Here is a 22,440-nt window from a genome sequence, read left to right on the forward strand (position 1 = left end):
TGTATTCTTTTTTGGCACAAAGCCATATCTATCATTGTTCCTAGATAGGGCTTTGTGTCAAAAACCATGGGTGGAAGTGTGGGAACGCCCATTTACCCTCCACGGGGTGCCACCTCGACTCAAAGTAGAATGAAGTAGCAAAAAGCACTGTTTGTGTTATTTCAAGGCAACTTTTTAAAAAATGTTTTGCTGTGGAAAGTAAATACTTTATCAACCCTTTCCGCCCGCTTGCGTCACCTTTTGTGACTTAGCACTATCGAACAATGCTTGGTGTACACTTTCACATGCTTTCCCATGAATCCGCCATCTTGTACCACAGCAGCAGCGTGCATTCTGTGATGGGGCCACTATCCCATTCTAACAATGCTAAGTATTTACAAATGCAGGATTACGGCAATATAAATACAATTTTATGTTATCTATGTGTTTATTAGTGACTTCCCTTCTAGATTTTTTCATGCTGGATGTGACTAAGGATTATGCAAGCAGGAATGTTGAATTGTGTCAAGTATGCATTGTGTGTTATTCTAACGTACCTCCTGCACCTTACTTAACCCCTTCGAGGCTATTGACGAGCTGGGCTCGTCATCGCGCTTACCTGTCGTGCGCGGATGACAAGGCCAGCTCGTCACGTAACGCGGTAATTTCGAATCTGCCGCGCACAGCGGGAAAAGCCGCCGCAGCGATGCAGTTAAAAATGTTTTTTTAACAATTTAATTATATGTTGGTTTAACAGACTTGCCATCCAAGACTGATATAATGATTAGCCTAACTAGTAGAAGCAGTGGTTAAAGGCCGCAGGTTTACCACTAGAGGCCTGGGAGCACAGAAATATACCGGAGCCGCCATCAAAATTTCAACCAAGGATGTTGTTATCAACAGTGCAGCAGGTGCAGTGACACTGGGGCCCAGGGGCATTAGGGGCCGATTGCAACCCAATTATGGCTGTATTTAACTACGCAGCCTTTGGAGCGGGAGCCCAATTTACCTTACTTGCACCAGGGTCCAGAGTACCGTTGCTATGCCACTATTTGCACCCAGTATTCCTGCACCTGCAGCATGCAATTGTTGTCGTTTTTTGGAACCAGAATGGGGAATGTTATGTGGGTCCTAGAATAGCAATTCTGGGTCAGTACCTGTCCAGAAATTCTCCCTGCTTTCAGCAGAGGGAATCCTAGGGCCTCATTTATGAAAGCCTTGCGCCGCCGGTGCGTCACTTTTTCCCATGTTAAAAGTGACGCACCGGCGGCGCAAGGCCTTCATAAATAAGGCCCCCCCTAGTGTGGCAAAAGAGTTGGAGTAACCAGGTATGAGTCCACACTTAATCAACTCGAAATAAGTCGGAGGGGTAACCCCTGCAGAGATACCACTCTGCCTGACTTATAATCGGCCCCTATATATATAACTGTGTGGAAGAACCATCAGGAATGACTGCATATGCCCCATACAGTCATCACGTGTTCCTGCTCTGCATGTTCTTGTTCTAATGTATGGTCTGGTTATTGTGTCTTGAGTTACTATAATACTTACCTGCTTCTCAGAGCTATTGGCACCCACTGTTGACATGGCCGCCCAGAGGTCAGCCAATGAAACATGAATGAAACTCAGATGGGTGTACTGGATCTCTTATTGCACATATCCCAGATATCGCTCTGGTTTATGGGCATCTCCCTTTCAGTGAAGCCCACAGCCCTACAAGAGAGCCCAGCACTACACAGCGGCCCTGCGTCCATGGCACAGAGCACGAGGTACCGCTCAGATATGTAAATACACAAAGATGTTTTCTACGGATATCATCGGCATGATTCGAGCACATCCTTGTTTATTTCTTCTACAGTCCTTGGCATGCTACATTAACCCGGCAATGTTTAATCGTGTGTTCATTTCACAATACATTACATGCAATTCACAAGTGCCATTCATTTTACACTGACAATATTTATAAGTATGTCCCAGCTACTTGACAAGAAGCGCCCTATGAAGTAGTTATCTTTAAAAGGCCAGGCTTCAGTAACACAAGCGCAGTCCTTGCACCATGTCCTGTTAGAGTCAAGTTCAGGAAGACTTTAAATCAGTGTGTTTTTTTTATGGGCAGATACATATCTCTTGACCCTTCCGTCTAGGATAGTCCTGAGATGTCTGCAACGCTGAACCTACATTCAAGTTTTTACTCTACTGGAACGTTCCAGCTAATACTACTTCAGGAGACAATCCAGACTTTTAACACTTGATCCCAATGCCTGTATTGATTTTTGATTGTTTCACATTTCATTTTTCTTCTGGCACATTCACGTTGGCATACATTTACTGCAAACAGGAATTTCCCATTAAAGTGTAAGAAAAAAATAAGTTAAGTAGTATTGCTACAGTATAGTTTCAAGCTGAATGATACCATGTTTGCTTAAATAGTTTTGTGTGAATTTGGTTCTAGTTCTCAAAGATAAAGTCAAGTGTCAGCTGTTCTCAAGAATGGGTCGGTGGCCATTCTACGAGGACGTATTGAGTATTCTGGAGTCTGAAGAATCCGAGCGGTCATCATAGTCGTCTTCTGTGTAAATGGGCTGCTTGGACCCAATGGGGCATCCATCATCTGGAACGGAGATCCTTGGATCTTCAGAAGGGCGCGTAGAAAGGACGGGGGAACTTCTGAATACGCTTGCTGTGTTGCCTGAGAAAGGGCTGACATACTGGGATCTCAGTTGGTACTGCTGCTGCAAAGTCATTGTGTTCCACAAGGTCACGTCATTGGGAAGAAATGGACTTGCCTGATTTCTTGCTAAAGTATTCCTTAACATCAGAGGATACCGTGGTGGTTGTGGAAAGGGATGCTGCAGAGGAACTGCCAAAGGATTCGGAACAACACTACTGGAATCCGCAGAGAACCTCAACGTGTCCGGCACTCTGAAGGCTGATCCTACAGACCATTTAGAGGAAGAAATTGGGTAGGAGCCAAGAGCATGTTCAAATATATGGCTGTTGGTAGGTAGTACCAGGCCATCCTGTTCTGCAGAAGTTCTGTCACCAGTGATTGAAGATCGGCTGGAGAGAAGGATCTCCACAGCGCTCACCAGGTCCCCCCCACAGCCTTTCAGGATCAACTCCAGAACTGTTGGCTTTTGGTTTGGGAATATTTTTTTTAACACTTCAAGTGGTGGTCTATTGGCTTTCAAGTTGAAGGGTAGGGACACTGTTCCTGATGGGCCTTCAATCAGGAGGTGGTTTGGCTCAGGTTGGTACTTGGGGCTCTCTGCGCTGCTTTCTGCACTCCCGCCATTCTTCGGCACCGAGTAACCACTTTCATCCACTGAAACTTCGTCCGGACTGTCGGGGCTGAAGCACGTCTTAGCTTTGGGCACGTCAGGCGAGCTCCTTTGGTCTGCCTCTTTGTCACTGTAGGCATCAACGTTCTCGGTTCCGCTGCTGTCAGCCATTCGCTCTTCAGATAAATCTGCAAAGAAAGAAGCACTGGTTTAATTTCCTGGTTATACCAAGAGTGGAAGGTTTAATATGAATTATTTAATTCTTTCTATTGGTTTAGAAATACTTTGCAGGAAGGATTGTGAGGCGTTACATCAGCAACCTGATTAGTTTTACAAGTTGCCTCTTCTCTAATTCGAAGCAAAATTAGCTGTCCAGATTTTAACATTTAAAACATTGACATTTGAGTAAATCTTTTATTGATTCAATAGCAAGAATAGCTGTGCGTATCTTTGTTTGAATACTCATTGTCAGAATAGTAACATCCTTGTTCAAAACAATATTTGCATTTGCCAGAGTTTCATTCCTTTGCTTAGGGCATGTTGTTCCTCCTATCAAAATAATGGTGTGGTGCAAGTATAGCTTTACCGGAGAAACGATTTACATATCCTTCTGAACTCGTTTTAATAAAGCGTAAAAAATACAGCAGGTCATGGTCTCCATCAGTTTGGGACACTTTCCACAGGTGCATTGATGATGCCAAATTTGGAGAAAGGTTAGAAAGAACCCAACATAATTTAGTGCTCCTTTATTTAAAATGTTTACAAATTTCACCCACTAAAAGCAGAACAGTATGATCATTCTTAACACTACTGATCGAGAGAAATTGGCATTCAAACTTTTAAACCGAATTACGACATCTTTTGAGAGAAAAATAATAAACGTGCACCAACCTCAAGTTTGGGAAAAATTTGCAAAATGAGAGAATTTTAGTTACTGCATTGTAAAAGCATGCATTCAAATAATTTGACTAGATGATATAATTTGTACAAGTAACCTAGACTGTAATTTATTAATTTAGAATGTACTATTTTTATTAACGTGTATTAGAAACGTGTAAATGATGATAAATTATAGTAAATATCTCCATATTGTCTCAGCTAACTTAATTATTTTTGTCCAAATAAATGTGAATTCCTAATCCTGTTAATCAATGATCAGAAAGGATCTTATTAGAGAGATTACTGAGCATTAAATTCTAATGGTTTTATTCTCCATTGCTGCAACTGAGCTTTTAGTGTGTAGGATTTTGGCTCGCCTACATTTATTCAGGAGAATTGGGTTTGCTATAGTAATTCTTTATCTTATGAAGCCAAGGAATATACATCCAAGCAGGATATCCTAAACATATTTCAAAAATACTATAAGAAATTGTATCATAGCGATCTGACAAATTCGGACTCGGACATCATGTCTTTTTTGAGCAACTGGCTCCCAGACCAAGACATAAACATTAGGTTAGATGACAGGATTAAAATAATACTCGAGAGAGAAATTACTTATTCTGAGGTAGAGATTGCCCTATCCGAACTTTCCAATGGTAAGGCGGCAGGCCCCGACAAAATCCCCCTAGAACTGTATAAAATCCTAGGTAAACAAATTATTCCGTTATTGTTAGATCTCTTTCTCGGAGTGCAGTATAACTCCGCCCCACCAGACTCCTGGAAACTAACGAATATTATAATTTTTCACAAAAAAGGTAAACCATCTCAGCTTCCATCATCTTACAGACCGATATCCCTGATAAATTCTGACTCAAAGCTTTACTCAAAAATACTAGCCAACCGACTGAACGGGGTTATCAAACATCTCGTATCCCCCTGGCAGCACGGATTTATACCCGGAAAGGGCACTACAGATCATACCCGGAGAGCCACCACCCTTTTTGATATCATGGGAACCACGGGGGGCGAGATGGCGATGATTCTCCTCGATGCCGAAAAGGCTTTTGATCGAGTAGCATGGCAGTTTCTCTGGAACATATTAGAACGAAAGAATTTTGGATACAAATTCATCAGAGCCATCAAAGCTTTATATACCGATCCTAGTGCAAAAATCTCTATATGTGGCAATGAGTCAGAGCTTATCAAGGTACATAGAGGTACAAGACAGGGTTGCCCATGCTCCCCGATCCTGTTCGCACTATACATAGACCCCCTTATACAGAAACTACTTTCGACCCCTTTAATACAGCCTATTAAAATAGGGCCATATTCCACCAAAGTCATGGCATATGCGGATGACATTGCCGTTGTAACTAACAACCCCACAGTGGCAATCCTGGAAATCGAATCAATTACCCAGGCATTTGGCACATATTCAGGATATTCGTTAAATAGGGACAAAACCATGGTGTTAGCTACTGATAATATCCATTATGAAAGTGCTCTCAAAGTTGAAGAAGCTACATACTTAGGCATACGCCTTACTACTAAAGTGGAGAGAATTATCCATTTGAACTACACTCCCCTCATTGATAAAATTAAAATAGACCTCAAAAGAATAGACAACTTACATCTATCTATAATTGGGAGGGCTAACTATATTAAAATGAATATCTTCCCGAGGGTCCTCTACCTTTTTAGAGCGATCCCGTTGCTAGCTGGAGATAATTTCATTAAAACCATTGAGTCTGCTATATCTAAATTTATATGGAGTTACGGAAAGATAAGAAGATCCCTCCGCTTAATGTCGCTTCCACAGGATAGAGGGGGACTAGCTATCCCCAATCTAAAATTATATCTCTGGGCAACACTGATGCAATCTATGGATCCCCTGCTTACGGATAAAAAAACTAATACCTATACGCCCCCATACCTATATATTCCATCGATCTATGAACTTAGTCTCGGTGATAAGTGTAAAGGGCTCTTTTTAAGACAGGTAGAGCCTTCATACTATAAAAAAATCAAATTGAAGACAGTCTTAGACGCATGGGTGGGTTGGAAAGCAATCTCTAAATACCTATCAATTCCCAATTTTACAAGATATACTCCTCTTTGGCATAGTAAAATCATCCCCCCATCCCTTAATGATGCTACTTCGCAGAGGTGGGAACATCTAGGTATCAATACAGTTGGTGACATATTAGGACATAATATCCCTATTTCTTTTGAATATTTTCAAGAAAAATATCGTGTCCCTACGCAAGATTTTCTGAAATATTTTCAAATACTGTCATGTATCCGCAATGTTTTTCCAGTAATAATACGAGACAGACTTCCACTTCTTGAAGCTATTGGTAAGAAAACGACAAGAATAGGGACTCTGTATCAGATTCTTATGGGTAATCTCCCTGATGATATTGAAAAAACAGAACAATCTTGGGCTGTAAAACTGGCAAATCCTAATGTTGATATCGATCTTTCACTAGCGTTATCTACAAAATACTTTATAGCCTCAAATTTAAGAGCACAATATTATAAAACAGTATACAACCTATACTATACACCTGCAAAATTATTTGGTTGGGGTCTTCGGGCCGACAACAACTGCCCAAGATGCAAACAACCACTCGCCAATCTACTTCACATGTTCTCAGAATGTTCGGAGTTGAGGCGGTTAAAGACCATGATGTTGGAGTTCTGGGCTCAGGTCTTTGGACGTCAGATAAGGGACTCACTAACTCTCTGTATACTAGGCCACGATGATTCACTGGGTCATAATAAAAAGGAGCAAGCGGTAGTTTTTCTGGGGTATGCTGTACTTCGTATCATTTTGGCAGCTCGTTGGAAAGACGTAGACCCCCCTACTTTTCATATGTGGCTTAGTCGCTTTCTTGCAATCTATAAACAAGAAATTGCAATATATGCTACTAGGGGGAGAAAAATGAAAGCAATAGGAGCACAGATTTGGGACCCGATTACAAGATGGTACACAAATGAGGTTCGCCAATTAGGTTCTGCCGATGATTAATGGACATCTCTTTTGTTTCTCAGATTCCTGATCGTTTAATCTGCTTATATTTTTTTCTGTTGTCACTTTTTTATTTTTATTTTTCATTTTTTCTTTCTCTCTCCTCTCTGGCGTTGTTATCCCACTTGATATTTTATAAATTGTTTTGTTAATTAAGTTATTTGATTATCTGCTGTATCTACTTTTGTTTCTTTTTGAATCTTATGTATTAATTATGAATTTGTCAATAAAAAAAAAAAAAAAAAAAAAAAAGTAATTCTTTATCTTTATAGCATTGTATAAGAGCAATTTACATGAGCTTAATTTCTAGTTTGTAGTTCAGTTATCCAATTCCTGGTCTTCATTGGATGACTGCTGGCTCCCTTATATCCAACCGCTCTCGGCACAAAACAAGGTCCATCGAAGGAGCAAGGGAGAGTCGTATGCTCATTTGATAATCGGAAAACCATAGTTCATTGATGTTGGGCCCAGTAAACACTACAGCACTGCTAAACCTTTGTTCCTCCTCAATGGAGCAAAAGCTGACAACGTAGAACTTTTCCCCATGTATAATTCCATTAGTAGCTAATGCAGTACACTCACTCATTCTTGTTGGGTCATTTATACCGTGGAAGGCCTCCCGGGTATAAATAGTCTCTGCTCTATGGGATCCCGGCAGAGATCTCTATACTTTCAGCACAATTTCTGGCGCTGTAGTTGTTCTAAAGGCAGAGCACTTTCCAGAACAAGCATCATGTCGTTTTTGTGGGAGTTTGTTTTTAAGGGAAAAAAACTATGGCCAAAACTCTCTTGTGAGTTTTTTCCCTGCCCATCGAGGTTATAGTTTGATTTCGCTGCCTCGGATATGCATTACTTGCATGGCAGACCAGGACAGAAACATTCAGTTTTGGTCAGCCCACCCTATATAGGGTGGATCAACTGCCAATATGGCCTGTTGTCTTCTGAAAGACTTTTAAATGGGGTGAGGGAACTGTGAATTTCAAGGGCGTGAGAACCACAAATTTACAGCGGTTCACCCACTCTGCAAAAGTCTTAATGACCCTATTAGTTAGTTTAAAAAGTTCATTAAGGGTCTTCAGTTATAGCTATCTACAAAGTGGACATTTTAACAAAATAATTTTTTGCTAACTCAATTTTTCCCTGCTTGAAACACGATAATTCTTTGCACGTTCGATTGTCTGGAAACAAATTTCCATGTTCCAGAAAATTCAAAATTTTACAGTGCTTAATTTTTGCCGGTGTTTGCTGAAGCTCCGGAACATATTTTTAAACACCTGCACTTATAAATCAGGGTCTACCACGTTGTGGCACTTTCTACCCTATTTTTGAGCAGAAAACATTAGCAGCACATTAATACATCAATATACTTTTAAAAAATATGAGCGAACCAGCATATCCAGGCCATCCATACCCACTGAGCTGACCTGATTTTGACCTAGAATAGTCTAAAATGTTACACTTCCAAGAGTGTGGTGGATAAAAAGCTAATGCTGGCACTGGCATTCAGCAATCAAAGCAGTGGCAAGAGCAGTGGGTTGATGCAGTTGACTCCTGAGAAATACCCGGGGTACTGTCACTTACATTTTTGCAAATTAAGCCCTGGAAAACTAATCTGCACTCATCATTGTAGTTGTCAACACTCGAACAACACGATCTTCAATTTTAAAACAACCTCGCTGGCGCATTGTACCAAGTAGACACAATTAATTCAAAAAATGAAATGATACAAATCTTCTGAAAAAGAAAAATATTTTTATTTTGACCTTTTGGTAAGCTTGCGCCTCTGCTCTCATGCAGTTGCACACTTGTGCTAACACTCACAACTTGCTCAAACATGGAATGTCTGTTTTTATATGAGAATACCACAAAGTCTACCTCTGTATCATAACTAACGAAGTAAGATATCTTACAGATAGCTGTAGATAGTTAAGATTCCAGAAGGAGCTATTGCATAAGGTTTTCACACATTTTCTGATTTTGGACATGTTTATGATGTCGAGCGGATCGCCACCAACAGGCCATCAGTGGCAGTTTGTCCGACACCGGAGGCTGCGGCCAGACGGCCACATAATGATGTGGTTAGGTTTTATCCCCCAAAACATCGATGCACTGTGTGCCAGGCACCACAGGTGTCTGGTACACAGTGCATAAATGTTTCAAAACATACCTTTTTTTTATTGTGGCTTGTGCTGCGACCCTTTCTTAGCCCGCAGCATAAGTCGCAATTGTAAAAGGCATGTTTTCGACCGTCTTCGCCCTGGCTGGATCGTAATAAGGCAGGTGGCACCACCGACTACATGTCGGGCGGTCTCCATCCCGATACGATGAGAGTCAGACGCTTGTCCGACCATCATTGTAATGAGGTCAGATGTGTCATGTGCAATGTTAATGTATAAATGAAGAAAATCGTTCCCTAACTGGGGTCCCCTTCAGCACTGCAAATTGTCCCTTGTTTCTGAGGGATCCTTATTCACAATAAATCAAAAAGTCAACCAATTTTTGAGCTTTAAACTTTTTAATTCATCAAATAGGTGGTACTCTTATTTGTCATGACACTTTTTCCAGAAAAATGATTCATTCTTTTCTTTCCTTTCTATTTTTCACTAATAACATTAAATCTCATTTCATCCCAACCCAATGCATTTCGGGCTGGGGATAAAAGTTCTGAAAATCAATTATATATATGTGAGGAAATACTAATATTTAAGCCAATCAGCAATTTCTTAGACAAAGTACCAGAAGCTCAATATATGCCTCCTTACGGGACAGTACAAGAACATGCACATTCTAGACACCTTCAAGAAGCATCATACATCTTATCGTCATGTTAGCGATCAATGCAAAGTGTAAAGGAAAAACGTGTCAGCATGGAAAGAGGTCGTTCCAACAGCCATGTCTCCCAAGTGATCCGAGATATCTATTTGTCCATTCGACTAAAGTTCACGATGATCAAACTGAATATAAGTAAATGTCGGGTGCTCTAAGTGTCAACTGTACACACACAGTGAGAAAAACGCAAGACAGATCCATGCAAAGTGTTCCGTGTGATCAAAATTATTTCATGAAAGATAGTCTGTTTAAGCGCAGGGTGAATTTAGAACAAAAATAACCAAGGTGATAAACAATAACTCAATGAAAAACCTCAAAAGGTTAAGTACCAGTACCTACTTTCGGGCCGCTCTTGTACACACAGACGTGCTTTACAAAAGTGAACAAGAAAGTATGAAATGTGGGTTTAGATAATGCTCAGAGTGCTTCCAGTTCTCGAACGTAGACTGATGGGAAAACAAGGTCCGGCGGTGGCCATCTTAAAGTATTCACTATAAGGATATGTGCAAGTTAAAAGTGTAAAGAACACACAAAAATGGGTGTAAAGGGTAAATATGTGGACAGCAACCAAGCATGCTGTCAAGTATAGGGCAGTCAAATATAGAACCAGCTTTTGAGAAGAAAAGATAAAAACGGATGGAAACGGCTTAAATAAAACAAGAGTTCAAACGGAAGTGAGAACCACCAAATAAAAGGGATAGCAAAGAACACTGAAAAAATAGATTTAGAGACTAGAGAAATTACCCATGAACCATATCATCATAGAGTGCTCAATCTGTATAAAACTGTTGAACAGGAAGCAAGACATATCAACTTAAGATGTATTCTCATACAATCGCTTCGGAGGTCCACGACACATATTTCATAGATAACAACTGAACTCCATTATGTCATTCAACCCATTGGGATTGAGTGGGTCAAGTCTTTTTATTCAAAAATTCTCTCTTTGAAGTAAGAATGTTTGTATGTCTCTCCCTTTTCTTTTCTCAACCTTTTCCATAATCCTAAATTTCAGTTGACAGAGATTATGACCATTTTCCCAAAAATGTGTGGTGATAACAGATTTCATAATTTTTGTCTGTAAGTTACTCTTATGTTTGTTAAATCTGTTTTTAATTTTTCTCTCAGTCTTACCAATGTAAATCTTCCCACATGGGCATTTCAACAAGTATACCACATTCATGGTGTCACAATCCGCAGTAATGTTAAGATTGATTTTATTGCCTTTCATCGGGTGTGTGATTGATGGACCTTTGATAATGCTGTTACAGCTGTTACAATTGTATCACAGCACTGTCATTTTGAAAGTCCGGTTTTCAATTTGGGTCATTTTCGGACTGAGCAATTTCTTCACATTCTTCCCTCTTTCATAAGCAAAAAGGGGCTGTTCAGCAAAACTTGATTTAAAATCAGGTTCCATAACAAGCATAGGCCAATGTTTTATGACAGATTTCTTAAACTGAGAACTTACGGTAGAAAATTTGGAATGTAGAACCATTCTTTTGTTCAGCTTTTTCTCTCTGATAAGACGTAGTGGTTCCTGGCTGGTCTTTGTAGCACATTGTGTTATAGCTTTATTAAGAACCTCCCTCAGAGAGCCTCTATCTTGAAAATTGGCAACCATCTTTACCACTTGTTAGTTGAGAGAATCAGGGTTAGATACAATTCTCTTAACCCTTAGTAGTTGGGAATATGGTAAATGTTTTTGAGAGAATTTTGAAGAAAGGTCCCGAAGTTTAACAAGTTGTTATGATCAGTTATTTTTCTGAAAATACTGGTATCCAAGTTATTCTGATTTATAGACATGAAAACTTCTAAGGAGGCTATTCCAGTGTCACTGATCTCATGAGTGAATTGAATCCTCTCATTCACTTAGTTGAGTTCAATCAGTGCATTGCTAAATTCATTTTTTGGTGCCCTTTCTGGAGGGTAAAATTGTTGTCAATATATCTGATAAAAAAGATGGCATTGGTTTTCCATGCTTCATTATTGAGAATGTGGTCCATCTCAAATTTGTTCATGAACAGATTTGCATATGCAGGTGCTGCACAATTGCCCATTGAGGTAGCAGTGACTGTAGATAGTACTGTTTTTCCCCACTGAAGTAACTCTGGTAAAGAGTAAAGTGTAAAAGTTCCGTCAAGAATATTTTGAAATCATCATCCAATGTTGAGTTCATCAAATGGTATTCAATTGCTTCCATATCAAGGTCATGGGGAATCAAAGTATAAAGCGATTTAACCTCAATGGTGCATAATAAAATCTGCTCTTCCGGCTTAAAGGTAACTTGATTGACCTTGATCAAAAATTCTGTAGTATCTTTGATGTAAGTGTTCATTTTCTGAACAAATGGTTGCAAATGTCTGTCCTAAAATGTACCCACTGGTTCATGTAAACTTCAACTGACAAAGGGTCTAAATGGAGGATTGTGCAGGTTTTTATGTACTTTTGGTAGCATGAACATATGCAGACTTTTAGGATTAGCTTGAATCAAAAAAAACGCTTCACTTCTTCAGTGATAATGCCATTATCCATGGCTCTATCCAAGATGATATTGAAAATGTTTGCAAATGTTGCTGTGGGATTATGATTCTAAAAAGAGTAGGTCTGAAGATCAGAAACGTGTTCCTCTACATTTCTTCTGTAAAATGAAGTATCCACAATGACAATTGCTCCGCCTGTTATCAGCTGTTTGACACATTATATCAGGGTTGTGCGCTATTTTATTCAAAATACCAACTTCTTTCTTAGTTAAATTGTCATGTTTACATTGCTGTCAGTAATTCAGATGCTGAATGTCTTGTTTGACCAATGTTTCAAAGGAATCCAAAATCTTATGACTCACAGGTGCTACAAATGTGCTGTTAGGTCTTAAATCCTTCAAAAGGTTATCTTTGTTTCTACCTTAGTTACCTACCACGTTCTCGAAAAAATTCCTTAAACGTAAATTGCGCATGAATTTGAATAAACTGATTTCAAGTTCAAGACAGTTGGTGTAACAAGTAGGGACAAATGACGTACCATTTTGTAAGGTTTTGATCTCAATAGGGTTAAATTGATGTCTGGAGATGTTAATCACTAAGTTGTTCCATTATGAAATAATGGGGTGACCCACACTAGTCCATGGACCTGGGCAATGTTCGGTATATAAAACAATGGTCCTAGACTACTTCTAGTTGATTTTTAGTTCTGAAAGGTATTCATTAATTCAAGATCTATATATATGGTACACATAGAAATCTAATTGCATCATATATGTACCCCAATTCTATCTCAATTCAATTAAATATATCCTCAAAATGACACTGCTTCGGCTGAGCGCTCTCCTCCCTTCTCCACTTCTCTCTCCCCTCTTACACCTTTCGCTCCTCTTCCCTGGCTTTGAGTGGCAACCAACTTTAAAGAGTGTTTGTTATACTTTCAAGTTGGCCACCACGCTGAGTAATGCAACTAGCTGTGATGCAACATGGCGGCCAACTTAAAGGTGTAGGAATGTTTTTTCAATACCTTTAACCTGTTTGTCATGCCCCATTACAAAACATAGTGTTACACTAAGTGGCAGCCATCTTGAAAGTATAAAAACATTATTTTCTGTACTTTTAATATGGCTGCCAAAGTGTGTCACACAACATAACAGCCATTGTGAACGTATAGGAAATATACTTTCAAGATAGCCAGTCATTACAATTGACTTACCAAAGCTGGCGCAATATTAAAAGCACTTCGAAAGACAATAGGAGCAAACATTAATCAGTGGCAAGGCCAAACCAGCTAGCTTTACCAATGCTTGTTTTTATTTGCAACAATGTGTCTGTGTTTGTGTGCATATTTGTGTGTAACTGTATGTTTTTGCGCATCCAACCATTATATTAGAATGTAAATATAAATGAATGGATGAATGAGTGAAGCAGAGCCCGAATGAGATAATGAAGACACTAATGAGAATATAATAATGAACAAATGTGAGAGAGTGTGATGGTAAATGATGGGATGGATAAATGTATGAAAATGAAGATGGGTGAGGAAATGGATGAGACTGTGATTTTGGATACATGAAGGATGAATGAATGAATGATATAATGGGAATTAACAAATTAATAAGAGTGAGAAAATGAATGTCATACATCTAGAGAATCATGAGTTAGCCTTATGTAAGCCTGCAGAAAGACACAGCTATCTTCCTAAAATGTTTTGCCAATCATGCCTTATGTGTCTTCATGGTTATGTTGGTGTCAAAAACTTCAACACAGTATGCATTACTTCTGGTCAAAGTTGGGGAGAATTCATCACAGGCAATCAAGGTCGATGAATATAGATTTATGATAAATATAGATACTAGGGGCCTCATTTATGAGGTTTTGCTGTAGGAAAGCGCAGCAGGCCTTCCTGCTGTGCTTCCCTTCGGGAAAAGAAAAGGGCAGGAATGCACCGTATCCGTATCTATAAGATACGGTGCATTCCTGTCCTTTTCCCCAGCGCCGGCGCACAATGGGCTGCCTGCGCCAGCGCAGGCACCTTTGCACAATGGTGCAAGGGTGCCGGCCTTGCGGGATGATTATCTTTGTACAGGAAGGGGAACCTTTCTGTACAAAATAATCACAAGAGGCGTTTTTTCTCGTTCTATGTGTGCTGCAGAATGCAGCACACATAGAAAAAGGAAAAACAAGAGAAATAAAGATATTTCTCCCCGTTGCGCATCCCTTACGCCTCCCCTGGGGAGGCGAAAGCTTTTGGCATTACCTCAGATTTACGATTTCTCGTAAGACTGGGGCAATGTATAAAGGCCATGGATGTTGCTTGGAACGCCTGCCGCAACACCCATTGCATGCCTCTTTAATGCAGAACACTGCGTTAAAGGGACTGATATTTATCAGGCAACATTAAGCCAAAAAAAGTTGCTTAGTGCTGCCTGATAAATATCACGCAGGCTTCTGTGCCACGGAACATCACAAAAAGTGGCGTTTCGATGGCGCAAGGGGCCTCATAAATGAGGCCCATGGTACATTTATGGTTCCTTTTATTTAGTCATTCGGAACAATTTTATCTTGAATATTGATTTCACATATTTTATATTGAATGCAGATTTAAGTAACATTCTATTTTTCTAAGATGGAAGCCGAATGTGACAGCTGTCTTTGAACTCTAGTATACCAAGGCACTTACCATGGAGTACCAAGCTTCCCAATGGCCATTTTTGTCTACTGTACTCGCATCTTTCTCTTGAAGACTAAATTATTCTATGAATATCTCTGGCAAATCCTATCAGTTGAACGTTATCACTGCAACTGATGGTTATTGGAGTGCCACTACCTGTATTTGTATGGACTTGGTTTTGAAAAGGGAGCTACCCCTTTACATCAAAGGGGGAAGCATATAACAGCCACCAAACAAATTGTACTCCAATTTGACATAATACTGAACAGAAAAAAAATCTTCAGATTTCTAACGAGCTGTATATTGCAAAATAGTCATGTACGATTTATATATCAAGAATATACAATGTATTATTGTGTCAATAAAACATCCACATTTGTAAAGCCCCCATCTTCTTCAAAACCTTCAAGATTACCAACAAAGAAGCAAGAATCTTTGCACCAGCAACCCTGGTTAAAAGACAAACACTTCTGTCAGCCAACACAACTCTAAGGAACAAGTCATTGCTTATCTTGAAAGCAAGAAGTTAAAAAGAGTCAAGAGTTCACTATCAATGCACTGAGGTTCTACAGAATTGACCACGCATAGGCTTTCACACTAACTCCTGCAACTTTAAAAGGAGCTAAAAACCACTTCGTCAAAGTACACCTATCACCAAACAATAAAGAAACTCTGCATTAATGTAACAGTTAGTACAATTGTATGTCCACTAAAGTAAATATCCTGATATCATGATGTTTTGTGTTCATTAAAGTTCTTCACAGGGACTTCACCTTTTTAGGAAGGGCTGGCTTTGAATTCTGTAGCACATTTCAAATGTTAAAATAACAAAAGTACCTGTTTCTAGTGAGTGAGATATTTAGTGAAAGTAAATTACTTCATTGAGAATTGATCAGTATTCACTGATAAAATGAAGATTGAGAAAAAGAATGAAAAATGGTAGAACTGCATCCATTATAGCACTCTGGGGCCTTACTGAAGGCATATATGTCAAAAATTAAAACGTGTATCTCAAATACCCCAATAAAAGGTATAACATTGTACTGAACTGAAATGTTGAAAAACACGGCTACCATAACTCTTTAAGCTATGCCATGAAATATAATTGGGAGATAATCGTTTGCTTCGAGTGTACACTTAATATACTCAAAGGCAAAGGTCTTTGGGCCATTTGTAAAAAAAAACCTTTCTGCAAACATTTGTTGCAAATTGTACACACATGTATTGATAATATTCTTTACTTTTGCAATGCAACCTATGTACTGTTAAGTCACATCGCAAGATGTCGAGTGGCATTGGGTTGCCTACTGAATATTAATTAGGCAAGTGATTTTTGTGACCACCCATGATGAGCTACAACCACTGAGATGGTAGCCTGAAAAGAACAGCAGACAGCCATTTCTGTGTCTGCATTCCCAAACGGGATCATAATAATTCATAATAGACCATGCTCCTTAAAGGAACCTATGCTGCTGTTAAGATAAGTCTTGTTTGGGAACACATCTGGGGGGTAGATAGTGCCAATGTGACTTTTCCTGCTGAGGTCACCCAATATAATTTCCAAGGAGAAGCTATCCAACGGGGACAGCTTTCCCTTTTTAAATCTCTTATCGCTTCCTTTGAGGAGTCAGTAACGTATTCAATAGTGCAATAATGGTGACAATCTATTGATGCATACCATTCCATATCACAGTTAGATATGGGCACTCCTTTCGTGCACCTTGCTGACTTCGATTCGGAATTGGCCGATAAACCCATTTTGGGAATGAGAAATGCTTTTCCAACTTGCTAAATACATAGCAAAAAGCCATTTTATGGCCACAAACGATGTGATTGTGATTTTGTGGATCAGAGAGTTTGCGACTCCAAACAGCTTTGCACATCTGGGGCCACATGCATGAACACATTTTCCCATAGACACAGAATGGGCAAAACCCTTTGATGAATCTGGCCCTAATCCTTTGTTCCCAAACACTCTGTATATTCACTGTGGTCAGGTCTGAGTAACTTCAAACATTGCACTGACAATCTGAGTGCCTCTATTAGGGGCCAGCCTGTTTGAAGAAGTAATTTGAAGACCTGCAGGGTTCTGACAAAAAAACCATTGACCTCAAAATTCTAGCCAACTCTGAGTCACTGATGGAGTATCCTACATGTATGTCAGCTGGATCCTTGCATTGAGTTAAGAAAACAGTTATTAACACTCAAATCACATGTAGTGCTTTGGAGGGCAGTGCTAGTGCCTCTATGTTCCTGATTCTGGAGAATACCGTAATCCTGTTAGCACCAAAATGTCAGGACTTTTGGAATATTCTTAAAAATATACGGGATGACCTCATACACCCGCCTGGGTGTCATGCTTCATCATCGGTCCTCCCGCACTCGCTAAAGAATCCTCCAATGGTGGTTGGGCCCTCAGTTGTGTTGAGGGTACTTGCAAGGATAAGGGGTAAAGGATCCAGACAAAGAAGAAACATAAATATCTCGCTCACCTACCCGATGAAACTAACCTCTGTAATAACGGGTGGTGATGACGTGCCTAAAACGTAAATGTAGGTGCAATTGGAGAGTATTATTGCTCCTGCATGACAGGTCAACCTAGTCCAGCCCTATCTGAGGCCTGTGAAGGTCTGTGGCTTTCTTCAGGAGCGGGATCCGTATATGCCCCTATGTTGAGTCCCTGACTTCATGTACACATCCAGCAATCACACATTCAATACTAATGTGATGTTTATACTGATGAGCGAAGTTTTCGCCTGTCAAGTGGTTTTTGTGAGGTCCTGTACATATACAAAAAGGAAAATAAATTGTAAATGAAACTTGGTGATGTATGGACATAAAATCAGTACGGCCATAAACAAAGACAAAAGGAACATACACACATATACGAAGAGAAGAAAGCCTCCTAAAAGTAACATGCTGGCCTGTTGCGGAAGAGCCCACAATGTAGCCCTTAGCTAAGCTACATGAGGAGTGTAGTCCTGCTCAGATACGCACAAGACCAGCATCAGCCAGTCAGAGAGTGCCTCAAATGCGCTATAATACACCCGTTTTTAGGCCTCCTACATTTTAGCAAAACGTGTTTAATTTTTTATTTCATTCAAAGTACAAAGGCTGGTGAATTTCCAAGACTGGCATAGACTGGTACGGGCTCCCTTAAATGCGCTGCAATACACCAGTTTTTCGAGGACTCCTACATTTTGCTCAAAATACAGAGGTTGGTGTATTTCCACATGGCCTGGGGAATAAAAAAGTACCCAAAAGTATTGCATTAATACTGCAGTTACCAGATATATGACATTATATTTCTCTGGCTAATTATAAATACTGCCTAAAGTTATTTAAAGAAAGAAGAACAATGCTGTAACAATTAACCTGTTTCTGCCTTCTTCCTTCCCTCCTGATAGCCAGACGTTGCCAGTGAAGCCAACAGCAGAATACAAAATCAAGCCAGCATGCTGGCCTTCCTTGTTCACCTTTCAAACCTCAGTGAATGGATTATCCACTTTCATTAGGTGACAGGACTCTTACAAAGGTACAGAGTGATCATTCCCTAAACCAAAGTGACAAAGCGAGGATGTTAACGTCTTCCCAAACCCACGACTCCGTAATGTATCTTGACTTGACACTGACATGTAACCAAAGGCGTTAGGCAGCCCCAAAGGCTGTAGTCTTCAACATTGAGTAAGTAATATTGTGATACCAGAATATGGCAACCAAAATATTGAATAAGGACCAAATTATTAAAGAGGCAAATATATATAGGTAAGCATAGATTTACTATACTGAACTCCACATCTATGCACCTATGAATATCGATATAAATATACTTCTCTGCCGATATTTCGGTGCTCTGTGTTTTTTCTACAATATTCTGGAATCTCGATATTTCCTACTTGATATTCCATACCTCCACTGCCTCGAAGTAGTCACAATGTCATCACAGAGGACCTGAGGGCATCCTCAGGTAACTTCCTGATTTGTTCTATTTGATTGCCCACTGACCTCTCTATAGACCTCTCAGGTCAGTTTGAAGATCTTGGCATATTTGGTAGACCTTTGGGGACACATTACGAGGGCTCCTGTAATTTTAATGGTGCTGGTAACAGAAAATATCGTCTCAATTTGGATTTTCAAGATGCTGCAGATCTGCTGCATTTCACCCTGAGATTTCAGGTGAATTACAGTAGAGAAATGTGTAGTAACTAGGAGCATTGGTTGTGGTAATCCTGATTCCCCTTGAAATTCCTTATTTCGAAGCGAATGCTCAGGGTCCCACTCATAATCTGAGTAATTCAAACTCCACACTTCTCCCAGTTACTAGTGCCCCCATTTTTAGTAGCACTAGAGGTACAGGGCTGAATATCGAGCCATTTTGCATTTTAAAGACTCCTTTTGTATTTTGTTATTCAATCAATTTAATTTAAACTGCCTAGCACATGGTTATATGATTTTTTTATTCCAGGGGCAGTCTTTTGTGGTTGTTTTGGAAAATTCTGACTTTTCCCACTAGTTGATAAGTTGTTTAAGAGTGTAATATCCACTTATACGTGTTTTTAATTTCCATATATTTTTAGCCCTTTTAAGGGTTTGCCTGAAATGACTAGTGTTTTACTTACGAGCATGTGTAGTCAGTAATTAAAAGAGAAATATTTTTATCTTCTGGACATTCTTAAGTGCTGGGTTATTGTGTCACAATGTGTTCTTCAACCTTAACACCATTTGGCATAGCTGGCTCCAAGTTCCACCTCATTACTAAAAGTTAACCCCTTGAAGTATTTGAGACCCTCTCAACCCACCAAAACTCCCACTTATACTTGTGTCCAACCACTTCCTAGCATCAAGCAACAAGCAAAAGAGCAATAAAGGCGACCAAGCAAAACACAATTCCACATTCTTTCCACTACGACCACTGAGATATCTGGGGCATATAGCTCGCGGGGCTCATTTATAGCAATCTCCCAACAGCACACCTCTCCCAAGACGAGAGACCAGCAGCATACCAGATTCAAATGACATGAAAATTATGAAAAGCTGGAAAGCATGCACACAAGTAACAGATGCATGGAATCTAGAGGAATTCAACGAAAGCAACCCAACATAATCAGTGCAAAAGTAAGTTATCGGCGTAGAATGATGAGATCCTATCAATACAGGAAACAACAATGAAACAAAACAGGATATTATTTTGGGAAATTGTGCAAAAGTCAACAAAAATGCGGAAGTCAAGCAACAAGAGCAAACTATTCACGGCTCAGTATGAGCGACCCTAAGAGTAAATGCACACTGCTCAAAGAATTAAAATATCCACATTATGCTACCCACTATAACATAATTTGTCTCCCAAATCATTTAAAGTCAGAAAATCTATGTATCCCAATGGTATCACAAAAAGGAATGCTAAAGAGTGGCAACTCAGGTGGCACCGTAGCTCACTGTCAATGCAGTAATCAGAATAATGCTGGTGAGTGGATGTGCACCGCCTAGGTGAAGCAACATTACAGTTCTATCTAAAATATGGGGCATAAAGGGGCACAGTTCCCACTGACCTAGGAACCGGTAGATGCCAGGCCGACATTATATGTAAAACATACACAGCTACCTGGACTGGACAGAAGGGCAGAGGCTAGTATCAAAATCTCATTCACGGTTCGGCAAATAATATTTCGGCCTATCCCACTGCCTTGTCCTAAAACAAATGTCTATGGTGAAATAGACCCCCATTGAACACTTTTCAAATGTACTGATTTTATCAAGATGGTCGCTTCCCCGCCTTTCTCTGTTTTTCCCACATCTCCCCTACTGCTGACCCACTCTATTGTCAATTTTTTTGTCAAATTAAACAAGGGAGGAAAGAAATGTATCCGATAACTGTTATGCCCACAAAGTTTGCTTGCTAAACTTGGGACAGTAACCATTGTATGTTTGATTCAAACATCTGAATACCTGCAAATCAATAAATAATCATTATAAAAATAGAATATTCAATTATGCCCACTTGATATGGACATCTTTGTCCAATCCAGCTACAGTGTCACTCAGATGTTTTCAGAGTAGGAAACAACAGTGACCAATTACAGGACTCAAACTATGGGGCATATTAGCAACAACTTGCGAAAATTATCGCAAACCGCGCTTAGCGCGATTTTTTTATCGCCTCCTATTGCTGGATTTTATCGCGCAGATAACGCAGTATTACCAACGTTTATCTCCACAGCAATAAAAATCCAGCTATAGCTGTGAATCCCATCTTTAATGTGAGATTTCCAGCGATATAAATCCTATCGCTAAGTAAAATCTTTCTAATAGGCAGGTGGGGACTTGGCCATAGAATCCATCTCCCATTGACTATTATGGCTAAGTCAGGTTTTTACCAGGTGTAAAATTCTGGTGCTAATCGTGGTTAGCGCGTTTTTTTTATCGCGTCGCGGGTATTGCTAATAGGCGATAGCTGTGCTAGCGACTGCTTTCAGTCGCTACCAGTTTGGGTTCACCCACTTTGCATGTCATTAGCGATAAATATTGCTGACATGCAAAGCGGGCCCCAAACTGGTCGCTATCGCCAGGAAGCTGTTGCTAACTGCTGTTAGCGGCAGATTGGTAATTGGGTGATAAAAAAATTGCCGCTTTATCGGCAAATAGTCCGCTAAATTGGCGATAACGCCCTTGCTAATATGCCCCACGTTCCATGTTAGTTTGCATAGTGTTCAACCTATGCAAGCAGACATAGACAGGGCAGTCCCATCAAGAGCCATGGGCAACCCACAGCGAAATCTGATCTATGCAGTTCTCCTAGTGGTCATGGGAAATCTAAAGAGAGGACTATAGAACAAACTAGATGATCCGACATGCTAGTAACAAAAAGATGTACAGGTCAGCATAATAAATCAATAGGCACCGTCAATAGGTCTCATACTTAAAAGGTGTTATCCGACTGTTCGGCTTTGCCAAGGTTTGTTGCACCAAAAAGAAAATGCTAAGTTTCTTGCAAATGTTGAACAGCATTGGCAGAAACAGAAAGAAAGAAAAATACCCAACCCCAATATGTGGATGAATGTGTGCTCATGTTTTAAGACGGTGTGGTAGTGTTTACTTTTAATTTACTGTTCCAAAATGATACCATCTTAGAGTAGCAAATTAAAAAAATAAAAAGTGTGTGAAAGCAAATGACAGAGAAAGGAGCAGACTAACAGCAAAAAAGATATAAAATAAAACAAAAGTGAAACAATTAGACAGGGAAGGGTGGTGAGCAATGGAGGAGTTGGGTTAGCAACTCAATGCTGC

At 39.8% G+C, this 22,440-nt stretch overlaps 1 protein-coding gene across 1 annotated transcript in view; it reads right to left on the reverse strand.

Annotated features, from left to right (window-relative positions):
* Nucleotides 1-1,808: 1,808 nt before the first annotated feature.
* Nucleotides 1,809-22,440, reverse strand: part of DMRT3 (doublesex and mab-3 related transcription factor 3) — a 63,165-nt gene continuing 42,533 nt past the window's right edge. The window contains exon 2 of the mRNA XM_086963065.1: nt 1,809-3,448. Within this exon, the coding sequence (XP_086819191.1) occupies nt 2,487-3,448 (962 nt within the window). The 3' untranslated portion in view covers nt 1,809-2,486. The remainder of the gene's footprint in view (nt 3,449-22,440) is intronic.

This window comes from Lissotriton vulgaris, chromosome 3_1 (assembly GCF_964263255.1).
Source record: "Lissotriton vulgaris chromosome 3_1, aLisVul1.2, whole genome shotgun sequence".
Taxonomy (NCBI): domain Eukaryota; kingdom Metazoa; phylum Chordata; class Amphibia; order Caudata; family Salamandridae; genus Lissotriton; species Lissotriton vulgaris.